This window comes from Haliaeetus leucocephalus, unplaced genomic scaffold (genome assembly GCF_000737465.1).
Source record: "Haliaeetus leucocephalus isolate CR32 unplaced genomic scaffold, Haliaeetus_leucocephalus-4.0 Scaffold229, whole genome shotgun sequence".
Lineage (NCBI taxonomy): Eukaryota > Metazoa > Chordata > Aves > Accipitriformes > Accipitridae > Haliaeetus > Haliaeetus leucocephalus.
Window position 1 is genome coordinate 12,182,181 of NW_010972665.1, and position 18,901 is coordinate 12,201,081.

Below are 18,901 nucleotides of genomic sequence, written 5' to 3' on the forward strand. Positions count from 1 at the left end.
GGATAATATAATAGGGAACTAGTAAAAACCCACCATACAAATGGATTTAAAAAATGTCCCATTTCTATGAATTTGCTTCTGAAATTTCCCCTACAATTTAGAAGAAATTATTGATCTCTTGGTGGAAGAGATGACTTAGGCACTCAAGGTATGTTTGATCGTAGAAATAAGCTAAGCCCTTCTGAAGAAGCTGTGGGAAATGCAGCCTCTTTCAAGTCAGTAACTGTGCTCACTGATCTTCTGATGGAGCTTGGGATTGCTCTTTTGGAGGAAAAGCAACAAACTCTTTCATTTCTGTATCTTGGTCAGCGATGGCATGAGTAGTAGCTTCATAAGGCTCGCAAGGGCAACAGCTAACTTCTTTCCTGCTCTTCTGCAGGATGGTAGCGCGGAAGTCTAATGTTATCACTGCCAAACGATACAATTGTAGAGTCACAACTAAGATATTCTTAGCTGTAAAAAACACCAGCATCTGATTGAATATTCTGAAGTGGCCCATCAGGATTGAACGCACAATGAAGAAGGGACCATCCTGTATGAAAAGGCTGACCCCAATGTTCCACAGTTCTGCACTGTACCTGCACAGCAGCAGGCTGGGGATCCGCCTAGTCGATGCAGTTGGCTTGCAGCCAATGTGCTGTACTGGAAATAAAACACAGTTATGTTAAAACAACTTTCTAAAATTGAACCAGGGTTGGCCTAAAGGGCAGTTATAATCCAGGGTACCCTGGATTATAAATGCATTCAACTGTGAACAATTCAACATAAAGCATATCCAATTTCTAGGATCTGTTTCAGCAAAACACACTAAGCTCATGTTAAGCAGGCACTTACATGGTCTGCTGAACAGGACCAAAACCCACTTCCCCTTTTCTATCCCACAAAGCTATCAGTGTTTATACACTTTTAGAACAAGAAGCAGAAATAGAACACCTAATCTTTCTGTAACAACTTCTCCAGACATTTTTCTGTTAAATCAACATGCTAGGCTAATATGTATATTGAAGAAAAAAACCTACTATGCTGAATGGGAACAGCTTGAGCTGTAGCACTCTAATATGTTCCAGGCTGTCTAAGACCTTGCTTTTAAAAGATTCACCAGATAACCATTGCCTTTTTCATGTGTCATAGTAAGAGTAACTCATGTCAGTGTGGGGCAATATCAAGCACTATGGATAGGAAGAAACTGTGGTCTCTGCCATATAAGACTTGAGCCACAGTTACTTGTTCTTACCCTTCTGGGTATGAAATTGCATGCAAGTTCTGGTGGGCTAGAGTGCTCTTTGTGGCATGGTGTCTAGAGAAGGATCATCAGAACGGTTTGTGTGTGGTAAATATGGCTGCCCCTTATGAAAATGCATGTAGCTTAACTAACCTGTCTCTCAGGCAGGAGGATTTCATTAGTTTAAAAAACATAGCTACTTGTGATGCAGTAACAACGGCCAAACATTTCAGCTTACCAAAAGAATTCTATTGTTTTGAGTCAACACTGGGGGAAAAAAAAAAAAAAAAAGATGAGACTCAAGTGGAAAATGAGTTGTAGAATGTAGAAATTTGCTGAATGCATTAGGCAAAGGTTCAGCAGCAGGTAATTTTGTAATGTGTTTTTGCACCGTTGCTGTTTAATAGTCCTAACTGCATTGCTGTAGTCCAGTAATAAGTGCCTAAAAAAAATCTCTTTTTCATGTCATGTTTGATGTGTGAGTAAACGTTCTGATGCTTGAATAAGAAGTACTATCTGTGCAACTGTATAGAGCTATCTAAAATAAACTGTACCCATAGTAAATTTCAGGGCAATGTGTATTCAATAATTTAATGTTTAACTAGTAAATGTAATTAAATAAGCAGAAAGGCAATAACCAGAGAAAAAATGCACAGTACAAGAGGTTACTTAAATTAATACTATGATTGTTTAATTGAATTTATTTGGATGGTGGTGATGTGTGTGTGTGGGGGGGGGGGGTTGTTGGTGTTTGTTTGGTTTTGTTTGGTTTTTTTTAACTTGAGTGTTGTGCATCTTTAACAGAATGTATTTCACCAATAACCTCAATTTTAGCTGTGATAAATCTGAGATGTGGTTGCATCAGTTTTTTCAGAAGGTGAGCTGTTGAGCTGAAATGCTGAAATATTTTCGTAACTTCAGTGTTGAAAACAAAACCTAATGCTGTCCGTGAAGAAAAGGCTAATGAAAAATGCCTGGAATATTTTTTTCATTATTATTTTATTAATTTATTATTTTAGTCAGTGTGTCAACCTAGTAATCAATTTTATATAAGATGCTAGTGAGGATAACGTATCTTTGGACTGGTATAGTTGAGTTGCAAACTTGTAGTGATTGGTTGGAACAGATGATGACTGAGGTAGCTTTCATTATTCTTTTTGTACATAGAGAAGCCCTTTTTTCCTAGGGACAAATACAAGCCTGAACATTGGGCCTTTTAGATTAAGATAAGGGTGTATAGTCCCAACGTTACATGGTCCTTTAGGTTCCCTGTGACTAGGTAATTTCTCCTGTGATGACGTCTTCTGTGCTCTTGGCTGTGCTGTTCCCTGTGGTTAACAATCTCCTATCTCTCCATAGGGCCTAGTGACCTACTCAGATTTGAGCCATAATATAATGCGAGACCAGATCTAACTTGAGAGCTCACATAGTGAAGTTTAAGGCGGTAACAGGCAACTGGAGTGGATGTTCCAATACAATAATGCAATTCCAGTTTTTTCTGAAAGTAGAGAGTTTTATCAGGGAGATCAGAGGTTAGCCAGAAACAAGTGTTTCCTCAAAAGAAACCACAATGGGCTTTCTTCAAAATCCATCATTGTTATATGAATTGCACTCCACCAGAAGCACTTGGCATAGTCTGTAGTGTATGCACAGCCACAAAACATGCCAGCAAAAACTTAAAGCATTTGTTCTCTTTTCTTGTCTGAGTGCAAGTACTAACCTGCAAGATCAAGTGGAAACTGTAACATACTCCAGGTCCATACAGCAAGAATTGCATTTATGAGAGCATAATTCTTCCTATGGGAGGGGAAAAAAGTGATAACAGTGAAGATGCAGTTTCCTTATGTGATAACAAAAATGTTTCCTGTAGTATTTGGAATGTCGTTTAAAGGATGGTTGAGCAAAACAGTGGTTACTGCATACTTTTCAGATGTAAGACTAAGGAAACCAGAGGCACCTTTTGCTATGGAATTTTTGCTGTTCAGGCTACGTGTTCCAGCTGTGTAATTAGGCTAAATATCTGATGCTAACATTATAATGCTAAGCATACGGAAATAGGCTCTGTGGCTCAAAGAGGAGATATCTTTGCCCTTGTAGCAATTACACATTCCTCGCAAGCCTGAAACTTCTCTGCCAAGTGGGAAGGACCTCTTTTCCTGCTCTAAAACCTTTTCTTTGATATTTAAAAAAAGTAAAATAACATAGTATGTCTGTAAGAGAGGATGAACCTCTTCTGTGATTCTTTTTCTTTATGATGGATGTTCACAGCTCATCTCAGTGCTGTGAGGGGAAGATGAGCTTACTTTCTCTGGGAGAGATTGCAATGTTGAAAATTCACACCAGACTATTGACATTGCCTTTCTTCTTATCTTTGAACACTTTGTCGTTGTATCATGAAGAAAGTACGTATGACATAACCAAAGAAGCAACTTGGATAATGAATTACTAAAGCAAGCTCTAGTTGCTTCCTTGCCAGTCTAAAACAATTCATTTAACCTGAAAGAAGCTTACTGTGTATCCAGTTTCAGCTTCTGTAGCTGTAAGAACTGATGCTGCATAGAGTTACGCTAGTTGGTTGGCTCTTTGTACCCTTTTATTGGGATGGATGTGATGTGCTTCTCTGCCGGCAACAGATGAGTAATGCCGAACAAAGCTCATAGGACTTAGGCCTTTTACAGAGGGACAGGTGAGAGTAGGAAAATGGAGACCTTGAATGTAGCCTTCTGTTATCTGTGGGATCCGCAGTTCCACCAGTCTGAACGCTGCAGATCGCACAAACAAATCTTCAAGCAACACAAAGGTCTTGCACTATGGAAATTATTTATGTCAGCAAATAGTCCTTACCGAACATCTTCGATGTCCAAGGTTTCACTAGCAAATTCAAGTATATCTGCTGCTGTTCCCACAAACATGAGAAGCAGCTGAGACAATTGATCCCGTGTGATTTCAACTCCAATGGGGAGAAGCCATCTCCCAACTACTAGTAGCAGTAGAAAAGTCTGGTGGAGGGCCAGTGTCCATACGGTCTCACAGATCGTGGAAAGGTGATTCACAAAGACTTTAGCCTGTTTAAAAGACAACAACAGTAACATATTGTAACTCCAGGAGATTGACATTATAGGTACCTTCAGAGACTGTATTTATCCTTGCTTTTGTTCTCCTTCACTTTGTAATAGATCAGATCATTTCTATGTGGCAGGCATAATCTGAAAAAGGCACATTAATACAAACTTTGGGTAATGGATAGCAAGTCTTTCTCTGTGTACTACTCTTCTTGTTCTCTTTTTTCTGCTGGACATTATCCGTTGCAGAACCATCACCCAGATGCTTTCCAAATTCAGTTACTGAGATTTGGAAAAGAATGGTAGAAGAGTCTCCTCTTCACGCAGAGACTTGTCCTACCAACAACAGTTAGCATGCAGCACACTGTAGGCCATTTTCACAATATGGTTTTCCAAAACTTCTTTTCTTTCTTTTTCTCTTTTTATTTTTACTCACTGTGTGAGGAGCTTGCGCAAATAGGCGCAACAGTCCTCTCTAATTGCTCTAATATTATAAGATCTCTACTAGGAATAGGAAAAGGTGTCCCACCGTCTGAATGATGTGGTGACCTGTTCCCTCACTTCCATGACTGGTGTCTCTGGATTGATTGAAGTCTTGGTTGCTGACATTCATTTGAACTGCTCCAGGCTCATTACCACAGTACTGTTGTGAACAAAACCAGACATGCGTAAACATCCCACACAGGGAGCAGATGTGCTCTGTGCTGGAAGAGTCCTGTTTTGCTGAACTGCAGAGTGTTCATTTGTGAAAGTCAGTTGATGTTTACAAAGGTACATGCTCACTCGGATTGTAATTGCCTTCTTGCTCAGAAGGGAGGAATTCCTCTCATGAGGACAGGAGTGAGGTGTTGGTAGGTCCCTGAGAAAGTGTGGGATTGTCCTGTAGAACAGGATGTAAAAATCAAAGGCTGATGCAGTGGGTGACATCTTTGTGCTGTTAAGACCACACTCTGTGAATGCGATCTGTCTGCAGCTCTCCTGAACAGGCTGCTGGGCTTCCTACATAGTCTCTCTCTGGCTAAAACAGTAAAGTAGGGTAAAAATTGGTTATGGTCAGCCTGCTGGTTTATGTTCATGGTCAGTCTCTATATTCAAACTTGTTCTCAGAATATCTGCTGCTCACCTCTACTATCCAGAAAGTTATCTAAAAATGTCATTGTTTCATTCTTCTGTATGACTTCCCTCAGGCTGAAATGAATAGAGTTGGGGTAGGATGTTTGGGTTGTATTCTCTGCTGCTGCCCCCCCCACCCGTTCCTTATTCTGCAAGGAAATTCAGAGTGTGAGAGGTGAGATTCAGATATAATTCATAAAAATGGGCCTGTGTTGTTGCCTACTCCTGCAGAGTAGAAAAAAACCAGGTATTTTTACTTTCTCCAAGTACCCAGTGCTCTGGGAAATTGAATGTTGGCTAGAATATACTGTTACTTCAGCTGCAGTAAACCAGTGGGTGGGACTGTCCTGTCTGAGGTCTGCAGCACTGCACTGCCCTTCTACCTTCACGCCCAAGGCTGGCCCTGGAGCAGCTTGGGGTATGGTTCTAAAATCTATCTTCATAACAATCCCTTAACATCTCTCTTCATTGTAATAAAAAAGGGGTAATTAGAAAATCAAACCATGCTGTTATTAAAGACTTTTATCCTATTCCATTTGTGCCAGAGAACACCAGATAATTTGCATTTCTCCACTGGGACCCCCACCATTTTATTGCACGAGGGGTGATTTTTCTGCAACAATCAGAATGTGTTCTAGTGCGTACTGAGTAGCTGTGTTCAGCATAATGCCTACCAATATAAAGGCAACATTTTCCAGCAAATGTCACATTCTAGCAAACTTCAGATTCTACTTTGATACTTTACTTGGTCTCTGATAATGTTGCTTAGTATCTGGGTAAATGCTGCCTCTTGCCCCACCTTGTCGTAGATAAATGGAGCAGCTTCCCATGGTCTGAAAAATCTGGAAAAAAAAGTCAGTGCTTGTTGCTTTTATAATTGGTGGTAAAGGCTCTTAAACTGAATGCTTGCTGTATTTGGAAGGTGGGTGTGAGAGCATTGAAAGGTTGATGCACAGATGTGGGCAAGATGATATTTCCATGTGGAAGAGGGAAGTCTAAAGTTCTGGCCATGGAAACGGTAAGATGGAGGGGCTGGTACTCTGCCCAGCTACAGCCTTGTGGGGCTAATCTCTCCTCTGGTTCAAGGGCTAACCCAGAGAGACAGAACAGCTTTTTCAGAGGATGTTTCAGAAAGGAAATTTAACTGGTGCTCTGGAGAAGCCTTTTTACCTGTTGCCTGGAGAAAAAGTCTGAATCCTATGGAGACCAGCCCCCAAGGTCAAAGTCAACTTTCTGAGTAGCCCCCACAGGCACTGTGACACAGTCAGCTGAGGAGACCATGACCTAAAAATACTTCGTAACTGGCATAACCACCCCAGAGTACTAAGAAGTGAGTATCTACCTTGTAACAAGTAGCCTGGGTAGGACGAAGGGATTGCTAACTTGTGCTGGAGGAGGAAGGCTTATTCACTTTGGTTTGTCATTAAGTCAGCATTTGAGCTTGACCCTCTGCCCCCTTGCGTGGTCTGGCAGGGGTGAGAGGAACGGAGCCATGAACTTGCATTAAACTTCACATCAGAGGTTGGGGATTTTTTTGTTTGTTTTTTAAAGCCCTGTTTCTCAAGGATGAATTTGCCAAAATTTGAGGCAGGACCCACGTGAGGCAGCCTGCTGCATTTGCTGTGTGTGCAGGGATGGTGAAAATCCCTTCCCAAACACTGTGAGAACTCCTAGCAAATAAATCAGTTGGCTGAAGGACAGGAGTGAAATAGGAGCCTGTAGCAGTTATACTGCGTGGATAGCAAGGTGTAGGGGTGCTGCTCAGCAGATCCTGTGGCTCTCCCTATGCCAACAACAGAGCGCAAGTGCTCTCACAGCACCAGAGCGGCTGGTCTGCTGGAGGGAGGTGGAGGAAAGCACTCCACAGCTTCCAGGGAGCCTGCAAGGGGTCTCTTTCCCAATTTTTTATTTTTTTTTCCTTAGTGGCACTAAGGTGCAGAGAATACTTTAAGAAAATTAATTCACTTTATCAGTGTCTCTTGTAGGTTTCTCGTATGTAATTTTTGAAACTACTCCCAGCAGAATGGGGGGTTGCTGTTTCAGTGCAAAGTTCCATGAACTCTGACCGAATGGCACTCCTCAGGGCTGAGTCCACGTCTCTTCTCAACTGCACGCAGGCAGGAAATGGAAAACCACATCTGCAAAGCCAGTCATTTAAGTAGCCTCCAGATTTTTAATTTAAATATGTTCATCTCTTGTTTTGGTTTGTTTCTCTCTGTATATTTATTAAGTGGTGATTGTGGTGGTGATTCACTTGAATGTCTGGAGAAGAGCCTTTAGTTTCGTCATGTATATGCATGTAAGCAGGGCTGTTGGTGCCAGGCATATTTGCCTAGCCAATTATGTATGTGCAGTGACTTAATGGGAATGTGACAAGGCAAAAGTGAATACTAAGTTTCACAGGCAGTTGCTAAACGTCATTTACCTCTTTACTGCTAAAGCCCAGTTACTCCTAGGTATCGAGACTGTGTGGACAGCTAAACAAAAGTGCCTTTTTTTTTTTTTTTTTTACTGTGCAAAAATAAGACGGGAAGAAATTGTACACATTTTCCATGAATTCTGGCTTGGTTTACTTCACTTCTTCGCAGGTGAAGCTTACGTTTCTCTGATTTATAAAACATCTAATCAAAATGAAAACTCTGTTGCATGACAGGGTGTTGTCCTAGTGCGTGGCCTACAGAGAGCTCGCTGTCAGTGAGTGGGGAACTCCTGAAACCCTGAGCTAATTCAGCAAACTTCTGTTTGCATGTTATTCACAATCCATTATTCCCAAATAAAAACGAGGTTAGCTGAAACTTTCCACAACGGGTCCAGCATTGAGATGGTAAAATTGATGCTGGAATACCGGGGCAGAGTACCCTCAGTCCTGTTAACGTGCATTTAGGGTGCCCCCCCCGACCCCCGCTGGAGCGGGCCCTCTGCCAAGCAACAGGTACCCCGCTTGTTCGCTGTGATTTGCTGGAAACCGTGTGGCTGTCACTATGGCAACATGTGTGATGTCAGAAATTCAAAGCAACTGTCACTGCTTCATTTTGCTCATACAGGAAAGCTGAAACATAAAAGAGGGAGAAAAGATTGCTTAAGCTGTTTTCCAAACTGGGCAAGATAATGGGTATGAGAGGGAAGAAATGGTCGAAGACGTAAGATTACTTTTAGGAGAGTAATACACTAGAATTTTATTTGGTAAGGGAATCCCACTTTGGAATGAGGCTGAGGGAATGGGCAGTAATATTCACTATTCCCTTAAAATGTTTGCTAAGTATCTATCTTATTACTGACTGGGAAGCCTACATTGACTACAGTACTGGTAGTCAGTAAGCCCTGCAAAAGGTGGTCAGTTATCGCTTTCTGTGGTAGTTATGCACCAGGCATTTGGAAAGTTAACAGAGGTATTTGTTTATCTGAGATCTTATACAATATTAAGAAAGAATGTTTAGGGTTTTTAATGGATTAAATGGTTTTAATTTTCCTGCCACTCTATTTTGCAGACAGGAATTTTTTCACTCAGTAAAGTTCCATTTACTTTATAGTCTCTCCCAAACATGTATTTCATCCCCAAATACTTTACCGCAAAGCACTAGTTTCTATGCAGACAGTATTTTGCTGTTGATATATGAATGGTATTACTTATGTCCAGTTCTGCAGTACTCAGAGGCAGAATTGCCTCTGTCTTCAGGAAGAGAGACTGCATATTAGTACATGCCTTAAATAATAGCACTGACACAAGCAGTTGATGTTTCCTGTTGAAGATTCAATGTGAGATCGAAGTTCTATTGCCTTAAAGACCCCAAACTGTTTTCGTGGTGTATATATTAAATATGTGGATTTAGCAACTGCATAATTACCCATTCTGATATTATTTTAGTAAGGAAAATCCCAGCAATACTTTAGTATGAGGAGTAGTACTAGCCCAGGTGCTGTGTTAGAGATAATTGTTAGGAAGGCTGCTCCCCTTCTGGAAGTATTGTTTTTGAATCTATTAGATTGTGTGTTTCCAGAACTCTCTATCCTATCTCTCCAGGTATAAACTAAGCTGTTAACTTGATATACTCCCTCTTTAATTCACAGTAGCAGTATATCAATAAGAACAAAGTATGCCATGTTCTAACATCATTTTGGGAAATAAACTGCTGCCTTTGACTGCAGAATTAGCCTGTTTCTTGGACCAGATTTAACTATGACAAATGTTCTCAATATCCACATTACCTGTCTGTGACTGTTTAAGGAGATTTGGCAAAACAAGAAGACAATAAATTCCTGCTGCTGTATTTAGAAAAAGCCTCAGGCATTTTCAGTGTAAACACAATTTTGAATATTTGATTATGCTTCTGTGGGCTCTAACAATGTTTCAAAGGAGAAAATGAGGCACTATGTTGTCTTAGTCTAATTTATGTGTTTTCTTCTGTTACTTTTTGCTACTGTTTCTATCAGGCCCTTTTCTGCTGTGGATGTAAGGTACTGCATATGCGCAAATGCTGGGACAGGCAAAATCCCCCTTTCACTATGTGGAAGTGCTATGGGGACTTGAAAGCAGCCTGCATGAGGAGGTAGTTTACTCAGTGTGAGCTGCTGGGCTAAGTGGCTCTGTCCTGGCCCTAACAGACCCCATCTGCCAAAAGAACAATTGCCTTTAAAAATTTTACCATGTGTTTTAGTCCTGAACTGGAATCCAGATGCCTGCCTCCCAGATTACGATACAGCACAAACAAAGCAAGGATATAAACACTGACAGACTACAATGTCAGCTATCTGTGGTAGCAATCCGTGAGTATTCTCCTAGGTTGCTGCAAACATGAGGTAATTTGAGTTTAAGACCCCTTTCACTGATACCTGTCTCAATTTTGGCTTGTTTGGAGTTGTGATATCTGCCTGTAAGTGCTGTGAAACTTGGACTTTGTTTTACAGAGGCCTCTAAAGCAATGAAATTTTTCACCATCCTGAGCAAGACTCAAGCTGGTAACCTGGGGGTGAAAAGCTGGTTTTCAAAACTCTGCTCCTCAGTTCCCCAGACAAATACAGATAAATGATGTCATTTTTAGCTAGGAATGAGGTTCATTATTTGATATTTAGGAAATGCACAGTTGTCATAGCATAGCTGTAGCTAGACTGGGAGACCCACTGGTATATAACAGAAAATTGGAACAAGACCTGGCAGACTTCTGTCTGTATGCCCAAATCCAACCCATCAAATAATGCATCAATTTCAAACTAGTCCTTCTTGTCTCATAATAAATACCTGAGTCCCATGATGAATTTCTAGTAGCCATAGTGATGGTACTGTGCAAATCAGATATAAAAATATTGCTGGTGAAAACCTGAGAAGGAAAAGAAAAGATAGCTTAGTATTATATCACATTGTAAATACCATATATCCTATCGTTATCTGCATGGAAAAGTATCTTGTGCCTCCTACCATATGGGATATTAAGAAATAGGGTAACTGCAAATGAGAGTTGCTATTCTTGCTGAATTCCTCATGCTGTCAGTATTATGAATCATAGGTTTATTTGTTCATCCAACTAAGATCATAAATGGAAGTTTATTTAAAATACCTTTTTAAGAACTAACAAAAGCCACTTTGCCATTTTATTTCCATCACAGCATTCTCTGTACTTAAAAAAAAAAAAAAAAAAGCCTCTAGCTAACATACTGGTTTTGATTTCATGAAAGGTGAATTAATACATCAAGTCATTTCGCTGAATGATGCTGGGATAAAGGCTGTTGATCGGAATCTAGTATGTTGAAACGGGAAAGGTAGAAATAACATCAGTTTGCCTAAAACAAGCATTTCTTCAGTAGGAGTTTTTTTGGTGCAGGTTAAATTGGTTTATGAAAATGGGCCTTGGCCTTGTTTCCCCATTTGTGCTGGCAATTGTATAATTATTTAGGATTTCTGTCTAGTTCTTCTCTCCCTGCCAGTCTTCTATATAACTTATGATGGTGAAGCTTTATTATCTTCAGCTTCTTAAGCTGAGTTTATTCAGAAGTACTAGAGAGGTTTCATTACTCCTTCTGCAAGCACTGATTCTTGTGAGGGTTGCTGATGTTTTCTTATTAAACATGTGACAGTTTGGTTTGGGGTGGGTTTTTTTGGCAATTCCTATCCTTTTGGAGTAGGAATGAGGTCTGATGCCACTAATGTTCCACCTAGCTCTGCTGTAGTATGGAGTGAGCATCACTGCAATGCTGCTGAGACGCACAGCGGCCTTTGCATCACACATATGTACTGGCCCAGGACAGGGCAGTGGAGTCAAACTTGGGATACTGGCTTGATTCCATCATTGTCGGCACATTCTGCAGTGAATTTAAATTGCTTATAAGTATGTAACTGTAGCAACATTTTTGTCAAATGTTGTTGCATTTATTGTTTGTTCCTACCCTGAAAGTACCTTTATTTTTGTAATCATGGCTTTTCCAGTGGAGATTAAGTATTGAGGAAAAGAAAAAACCCTGCTGCTCAGGAAAATGACTGTGTTGCTGAGCTGCTATGAAGTGTTTCAAACAATCCCCTCTAAATAAGACAGTCCTGGTTTGGTTTTTTGGGTGGGGGTTGGTTTTGTTGGGGGTTTTTTTTGTTGTTTTTCTGTTTGGTGGGGTTTTGGGGGTGGGGGGTGAGGGGGTGTTGTTTTGGCAGTGGTTTGTTTTGTCGTTTGTTAAAGTTAGTGATTCTGTGGGGTTTTAGCCTGGTTATTTTGGGAGAGAACACACCTCATTTGAATGGGACAACTAACATATTTTACAGTATTTCCTGTAGGACTTGAGCACATGAAAAATCTATCCAGCTGGCAGGTTAGCAATACTGAGCTAATGATACTAGATCAGGCCAGGAGACTTCAGGGGTTTTAACCCTGCCTTTCTTTCAGAAGGAGCAATCTAGAGGAAATATTACATGGCCAGGCCCACAATAATACTTTTTCTCCACATGTGCCATTTAATTTTTTGTGCTGGTGTAATAAGTAACAGTCTTCTGTCAATAATGAATGGAGAGAATATGAGGCTCTTGGAGGCAGGAGAGACCTGTAGCACTGTCTGGCCATTCCTTGGATCAGTGATTGTCTATGGAGGTATTTCTATAAACACAGAGGATACTGCCTGTTCTGAATGTGAGCGTTTTCCACTGGAGCAGAAAGTTATCCTGATGCAAATAGGTGCTGGCCATTTGTCTACAGTTCTCACCCATAAACGTTCTTTACTGTGCTGCTTGAAGTGCTGGATGACATCCATTTGTAAAATTTCCTTCTAACTAAATTTAGCCCAGTCTTCTAGCACATGTATTCATCTAAAATGTAGCTGCTTTTTCTGTATCTATTTTTCTTTGGATTTTCCAAAAGCTGCCACAGCAAGTCTTCCTTCATGAAGAGTTTACTGCTGCCTCCTCTCCCCAGCGAATTGGGTCTGCTCACTCTGCCTCTGTCTCATAACTGTGCATTTGGAGCTCTGCTGTGGTTAAATTTTCCTGTGTTCCAGACTTTATCACTGCTTTTATTACATTCAAATTTAGAGCACAGAACACTTGTGTGAATTGTCACACAACACTGCTTCTGTTCTAATGGGTTTCACAGGTTGCAATGGGCAGGAATTTAAGATCATTGAAATACTCTAGGGCTTTTTTTTGTCCTGGATTTGTCTCAGGGCCTGCCTCCAGTTTGAGTTCTTAAAAATAAAAGGTACTGGTGAAATCTTGACAATTAGTTACATGACCACTTCCTTTTTACAGATCATTTGTTTTGGCTGACTGAGTGCCGATGAGCTGTAGATGACTGCAGTCGTTCTTTAGATGCACGTAAAAACCCATGTGCCTGGGCAAACTCTGCTATGGCTAACTCTTTTGTTCATTTCTCAGGCAGCCTTTCGTGTGTGAAAGTTCCCCTCTGGAACAGCCTCTCCAACCCAAATCTTTAAGCCACTTTGCTATATCGCAAGAGTGGCCGCTGCTCACCTTTTACCTGTCACCGGGTTTGGGTTCGGGCACTAGCGGGGTGTTAGTAGGGGAAGGCAGAACCAGGGAAGGAGGTGCAAACCCCGGGGCACGGCAGGACGGGCTAAGAGGTGCGGGGCATCTGCGTGGAATAGCCTGCGTGGGCCCCCAGCGCCCTTCGGCACGTCACGCGTGTACTCCCTGCCACGGTGCTGCTCAGGAGGCGCCCAGGGAGGCGGCGAGGGGCGGCGCGTGCCCCCCGCTTCCCCTGCCCACCCCATCGGCAGCTCCCCAGCATGTACCTCTCCTCCTGAAAGCCCTCCGGGTTTGGCAGTGGGCTAGCGGGGGCTTTACCAGTTTTCCACCCCACACCCCCCGCCCAGGTGGAGCAGGGGAGAAGACGCAAATCCCCTGAAAGCCCTGGCAGAAACGAAGCTCTCGGGCAGCGGCTGCAGAAGGCAGCCTCGCATCTGCAGCCAAGTACATGCAAAGAAGCAAGAGGGGCTCCGGCGGAGCCGGCGGGATAATGCTCACCATTTGTAGCCTCTGCCTTGTTTAAACTTGAGGGTGAGCCCTGTCTCCAGGCACAGGAGAAGATTGAGCAGTGCCAGCAGCCAGTACTTGGGTTCTTTCTTCACTGCGGTCACTCTCCAGACCCCGATGAGAGAGTGCAACACAAAAAGCAGGCGAGTAACCAGAGCATTGAGCAGCACCATCAGCTCCATCGTGGAGCAGCCCCCCCGCCCCTTCTCCACACACCGCAGGGGCCCAGCGCTTTTTAGGAGCCCTGGGAAGTTACCCTGGGAATCACTGGGAAGCGTGCGCACCACAGGCGCACAGATCTCTTCTTTTCCATCTCCACAAAGGGGCCCATTATAACAAAAAAGAAACAGCATTGCCCCTCCCCCAGACTTCCTGAAAACTTTTTAAAGGGAAGAAAAAAAAAAAAAGCTCGCGCTTCCAGGCTGCAGTGATTTATAGTGCTTGGTACAGCTCTGACCACGCTAAGACAGGGGCGTGAAGGGTTTTTTCTGTCCCCTCTTTATCATCTGCTCAAGGACTAAATGGCAGGGAGGTTTCTATCTCACACAGTTACCATCTCTCTGCTAGTCCCACTTGCTGCTCTCACCTTGTAGATTTCTAGCAGAGACAAAATATAAGAAGCATTATTAATTTGAATCTTCCTTGCTAAAAGATCTGCTGCATTACAGAGACTGCAAAACCCTCTTTCCCTTCCTCCTGAAAGATATAATTCATATCGGGGAGCTTTTAACATTGTTCATTTGACACTGCAATACAGAAAGCAGAAACTGTGTACTTAGTTCAATAGTGGAATCCCTGTGTGCAACAGAAGTTAGAAAAGCTAATCTGGGCTAACGCTAATGTTGCCAGATAGGCCAATAGGGACATACACAAGAAATACACAGAATTTTGACTACTAGGTGAGTTACCTCTAGACTGACCTTTAGTGTCTACTGTGGGAACAGTTTAGAAAGTACAGAGTATGTTTAAAAAATTGCTTTAATGTTTCTCATAGTGATTATGAACTTTATTTGAATTTACACTTGGGTAACCAAAGACAAATTTCTTCTTGATCAAAATTGTCACTGTGTTGCTCCAGTTTTGTGTTGATTTACTGCCAAAGCACTGAAATTGAGATACGCCACAGTAAAATACAAATGGAGAATCAAGTCCACGTAACGTATTGTGGCACTCCAAAGGTCCTAACTTCCTAGCTGATTTAATTTTAAATATCCTGTTCTACTTTAAACACAAGGAGATACTCTTCTAAGAGTTGTGACCTTTCTAAGAAGGTGTTTTTCCTCAATTGCTAAGATCCAAGTATTCCTCACTGCAAAACTAAGCCTCTTTCTCTATGAAGTGCTGAAGCTGGTGCTGGCCAGCTGATACCCTTGGGGGGAGATGGGGGAGAAGACTACTTAAAAATAACCCTGCCCAGAAAAAAAAGAAAAACAAAAGGCCATTCCACGGTATAGATCACTCACTCAGGAAATGCCTGAGTAAATAAACGGACTGTGCAGCGTCCCTTTTTGAAGCAACAAAATCAAGTTCCTCTCACTCACAGGAAAATTCATTCAAGTCAAGGCCTACTACTGATAATACCCTGCCAACAGCCACCCTGCCATATCGTGCCTTGAGTGCTGTTGGTTCACAGCCCTTCCGTTGGTGTTAAGGTCAAACCTAGTTGAAGAGGAAACAGGGAACAGACGGAATAGAGAGATTGTTTAAACAAGATACTCCTCTGTGGGAGTGCTTGATGTGTCTAAGAAATGACATGGGGAACTGGTATGTCTAATTGTTCATGGAGATCCTGACAGCACAGATGTCAAACTTGGAAAGATGATGATCAATGGGATGTTCCCATGATATTATGTATTCAGGAAGGATGTGGTGATCTTTGCTTATAGCTAGTAGTTCTGCATACTAAGACACCTTGGAGCTGAACTGCTTAATAAGGGAACTTCATCAATGAGCAATCCAGACTTCACATCAGTAGAAGTCCCAAACACAGGTAGGAATTATATATAATATTGACTCTGCCTAGCTGACCAGTGGACCATGATGGCTGGCTGATGAAGGAATGTGAGGGACAATCGGGGAAAAAGCATAACTAAAATGTCTGTTATCTGTTCAAACACATCGTGAAGAGGAAGTCTGCCAGGGAATTGTGGGGTCAGTGGATGGTCAGGTGGCACTTCTGTGCCCTCAGGGTGATAAGGCTGTGCAGAAGCTGATGAACTTTTTGGAGTCCCAGCATGAGTATAGATGTACACTGTAGTGCAGAACCAGAACAGCACTGACTCCTGCACAAAAGCTTATAGAAATAGTGTGTGGGGGGGGTCCTTATGATGTTATATGTACTAGTGTTCCACTAACTCTGTTCTTTTCATAGTTTCTACTAATTTGCAACTTACAGTTGCCAGGCTAATTGATCACGGGCTAGGGAGTACTTGGGGCAGAAACTTTGTGTTTACCTTGTTCTTGTACTCTTCCCTAAGCATGGAGCTTGGTCCACTCTTGGAGGCAGATAGTGGAATAGATGGACCTTTACTCTGACCTGAAATAGTTACTTTAATAGAGTAGAGACTATAAAGTCTCTAAACGAATTGACCTGGAGTGAGAGCAGGACAATTTATGCATGTTGGTATTTTTGGTTGGATCCAAGCTCAAAGCAAGACTCATGTCTGTATGGAGTGCTCTGCTAATGAATGATACACCCTCTTCTTCTTTCTGTCTGGAAACTTTGTCCATGTAGATGCTGAGAATTTTCTCTGTCTGGGAACCTTTGAGAGTTAGATGCTTCCAGATGAGCTGCTGTAGTCTGGCAAATCCAGGACACAATGGTGTGAACATGTCATGGCACGTGGGACTTTCATCCAAGACACCTTGGCAAGACCTATTGCATGCCTCTTCCATGTAATAGCCAATTGCAGCATGTCTGATGCATTTGGGAAGTGTTAAACCTTACTGTGCCGCCAGCACCAGTGACCTGCTGCAGGAACAGGAAATCTGGCACTTCAAAAAGCCGTGCCACAGAATCTTTGCACATGCATTTGTCTGATTTCAGCTTTTAGGCTGAGTGACTATGCTGATTTCACTAAACAAACCCCATAACTGTCTGAAAGTGCACCAGTTCCCAAGAAGAAACTAGGGTTGGAGATGGATTGCAAGCTGAATGCAAGTCAGCAGTACCATGCCATTGTGAAACGGATGGTGACATTAGTAGAGATACAGAACTGAAACCTGCAAAGTGCTCTCCTCCATTTGGGAAAGCCTTAGCTGAAGTGCTGCCCTACTTTGGTCAATGAGGGAAAATCTAGTGGAGAAGTGCAAGAGTATTTCTATAGTAGGAAATGAATAAATTGCAGAAACAAGTGGTTCATATTTAAATAGTAAAAGTGACATCCTTATTAGGTTGCAGTGCTTATAGAATCAAAAGACCCTTGTTCAAGTACCTGGAAGACTCCAGTTTGGACAGCAGCAGTACAGGGGCTGGAAATCCTGTGAGGAAGAATTCCAGTACAGAAGTTCTGGGGGGTTTGGTGATCACGTGTAATGTGTTTGGGGTTGTTTTTTTTTGAAGGGGAGCTCTGAACAAATGAGATTGTAAATAAGCAATAGAAGTAAATTCTGAGACAAACTGGAATGTTTTGGCAGCAAAATTTGGGGGTAGTGGCTATTCGCCATCTTCAGTTCAAGAGACTCTGAAGATTTGATTTACAATATTCATAAAGAAATAATTATAGGATATTAAGCAAGTAGCTGAAAGAGGCTGTGGATGAGAATGGCTCATAAATTCAATGTGAGTCAGTAGTGTTGTTCTGCTCTGAAGGAGGCGCACTGGGATGTATAAACTTACCTGTAACATGCCAGATTTGAGTTGCTGCTTCCACCTTTCTTGATGCTGGGAAGGACCTCGGCTAAACTACCCTAATTCTGGTGATGCATTGTACTGACAGGATAGTGTCCATAGAAGAACAAGACTGCTGAGGAAAGAAAAAGGGGGTGCTGTGATTCGGTCTAGAGAAGAGAAAACTGAAGAGAGATGGAAGTGGCCAAGTGTTCACGAAGCTGTTGCAGGGAGGCCAGGAATAGCCCATTTCCCGGTCCCAAAGCATAGGGAGGAGGTAAAAAGCTTAAACAGCAAGAAAGATTGCAATTAGATGTCTGGAGACATATCTTGCTAGGAAGGACAGTGAAGTACTGAAATAGATTGCACAGAGAGATATTGAATCTCCATTGTCGCAGGCTTTTAAGCACAGATTAGGGGAACATCTGTCAGGAATGACAGCAGTTTACTTGATCAGACTGGGGCAGAGGGCTGGCTGGAAGATCTCTGGAGGTTTCTCCAAGTCTTACCTCCTAGAGCTCTAAGGTTTATTTCTTTATTATCTGATCACTGTCTTGAGTCTCTGAGGAAGTTTCTTGCTTAAATTAAATCTGCTTAATTTTACTTCCAATAGGGTTCTTGAAGAGGAGAAAATTGTTCTGTTGTCTGAATGCTTGACTGCAAACTGTGAATAATTACGACAGCCTTATAGAGAGATCATAACAAGTGCCAATTAACATACATGTTGAAATGAATTGGAATGATTCCGTTTCACATGTGAAAAAAAATAACCCAACTATCTGATTCTGGCATAAGTGAAAGCCTGAATCTTGCCGATCAAATGCAAGAGGGGAAAGCCAAATCTTTCAAAACATGGTATGTGATAGAAGGTACTAGCTATAGCTCAGTAAGGGTGTGAAGGAAATGGATAAAGGAGTGAAAAAACAGAGTATAAAAAGATTAGCTCTCCAGTAAAGAGCCAATATGATTGCAGAAGCATTAAAATCCCTGCAGGAGATTTACTGAGGACTCTGCCCTGGATTAGAATTTGATATAAAATAACTTAACTGAAGTCATACAATTTCTGTGCCATTTGTAGCTGAGTTAATAGCACATGTTCCTGGAGGATTACAGTCAATGATTAAGGAAATTAGGTTTTGTTTGAATTTAATTTAGTTGTATAAAGCTGCTACAATAATTTACAGCTTTGATATTTAATATTTAATAACCCAGAT

General features: G+C 41.8%; 1 protein-coding gene across 1 annotated transcript; it reads right to left on the minus strand.

Moving 5' to 3' along the window:
• Positions 1–229: 229 nt before the first annotated feature.
• On the minus strand, positions 230–14,114 carry TMEM26 (transmembrane protein 26). The gene is made up of 6 exons (XM_010567899.1): positions 13,850–14,114; positions 10,634–10,712; positions 4,814–4,927; positions 4,067–4,287; positions 2,943–3,019; positions 230–642 (listed from the first exon to the last, which is right to left on the minus strand). The coding sequence occupies exons 1-6, from the start codon at positions 14,038–14,040 to the stop codon at positions 230–232; spliced, it is 1,095 nt and encodes a 364-aa protein (XP_010566201.1). The 5' UTR covers positions 14,041–14,114.
• Between the last annotated feature and the right edge of the window lie 4,787 nt (positions 14,115–18,901).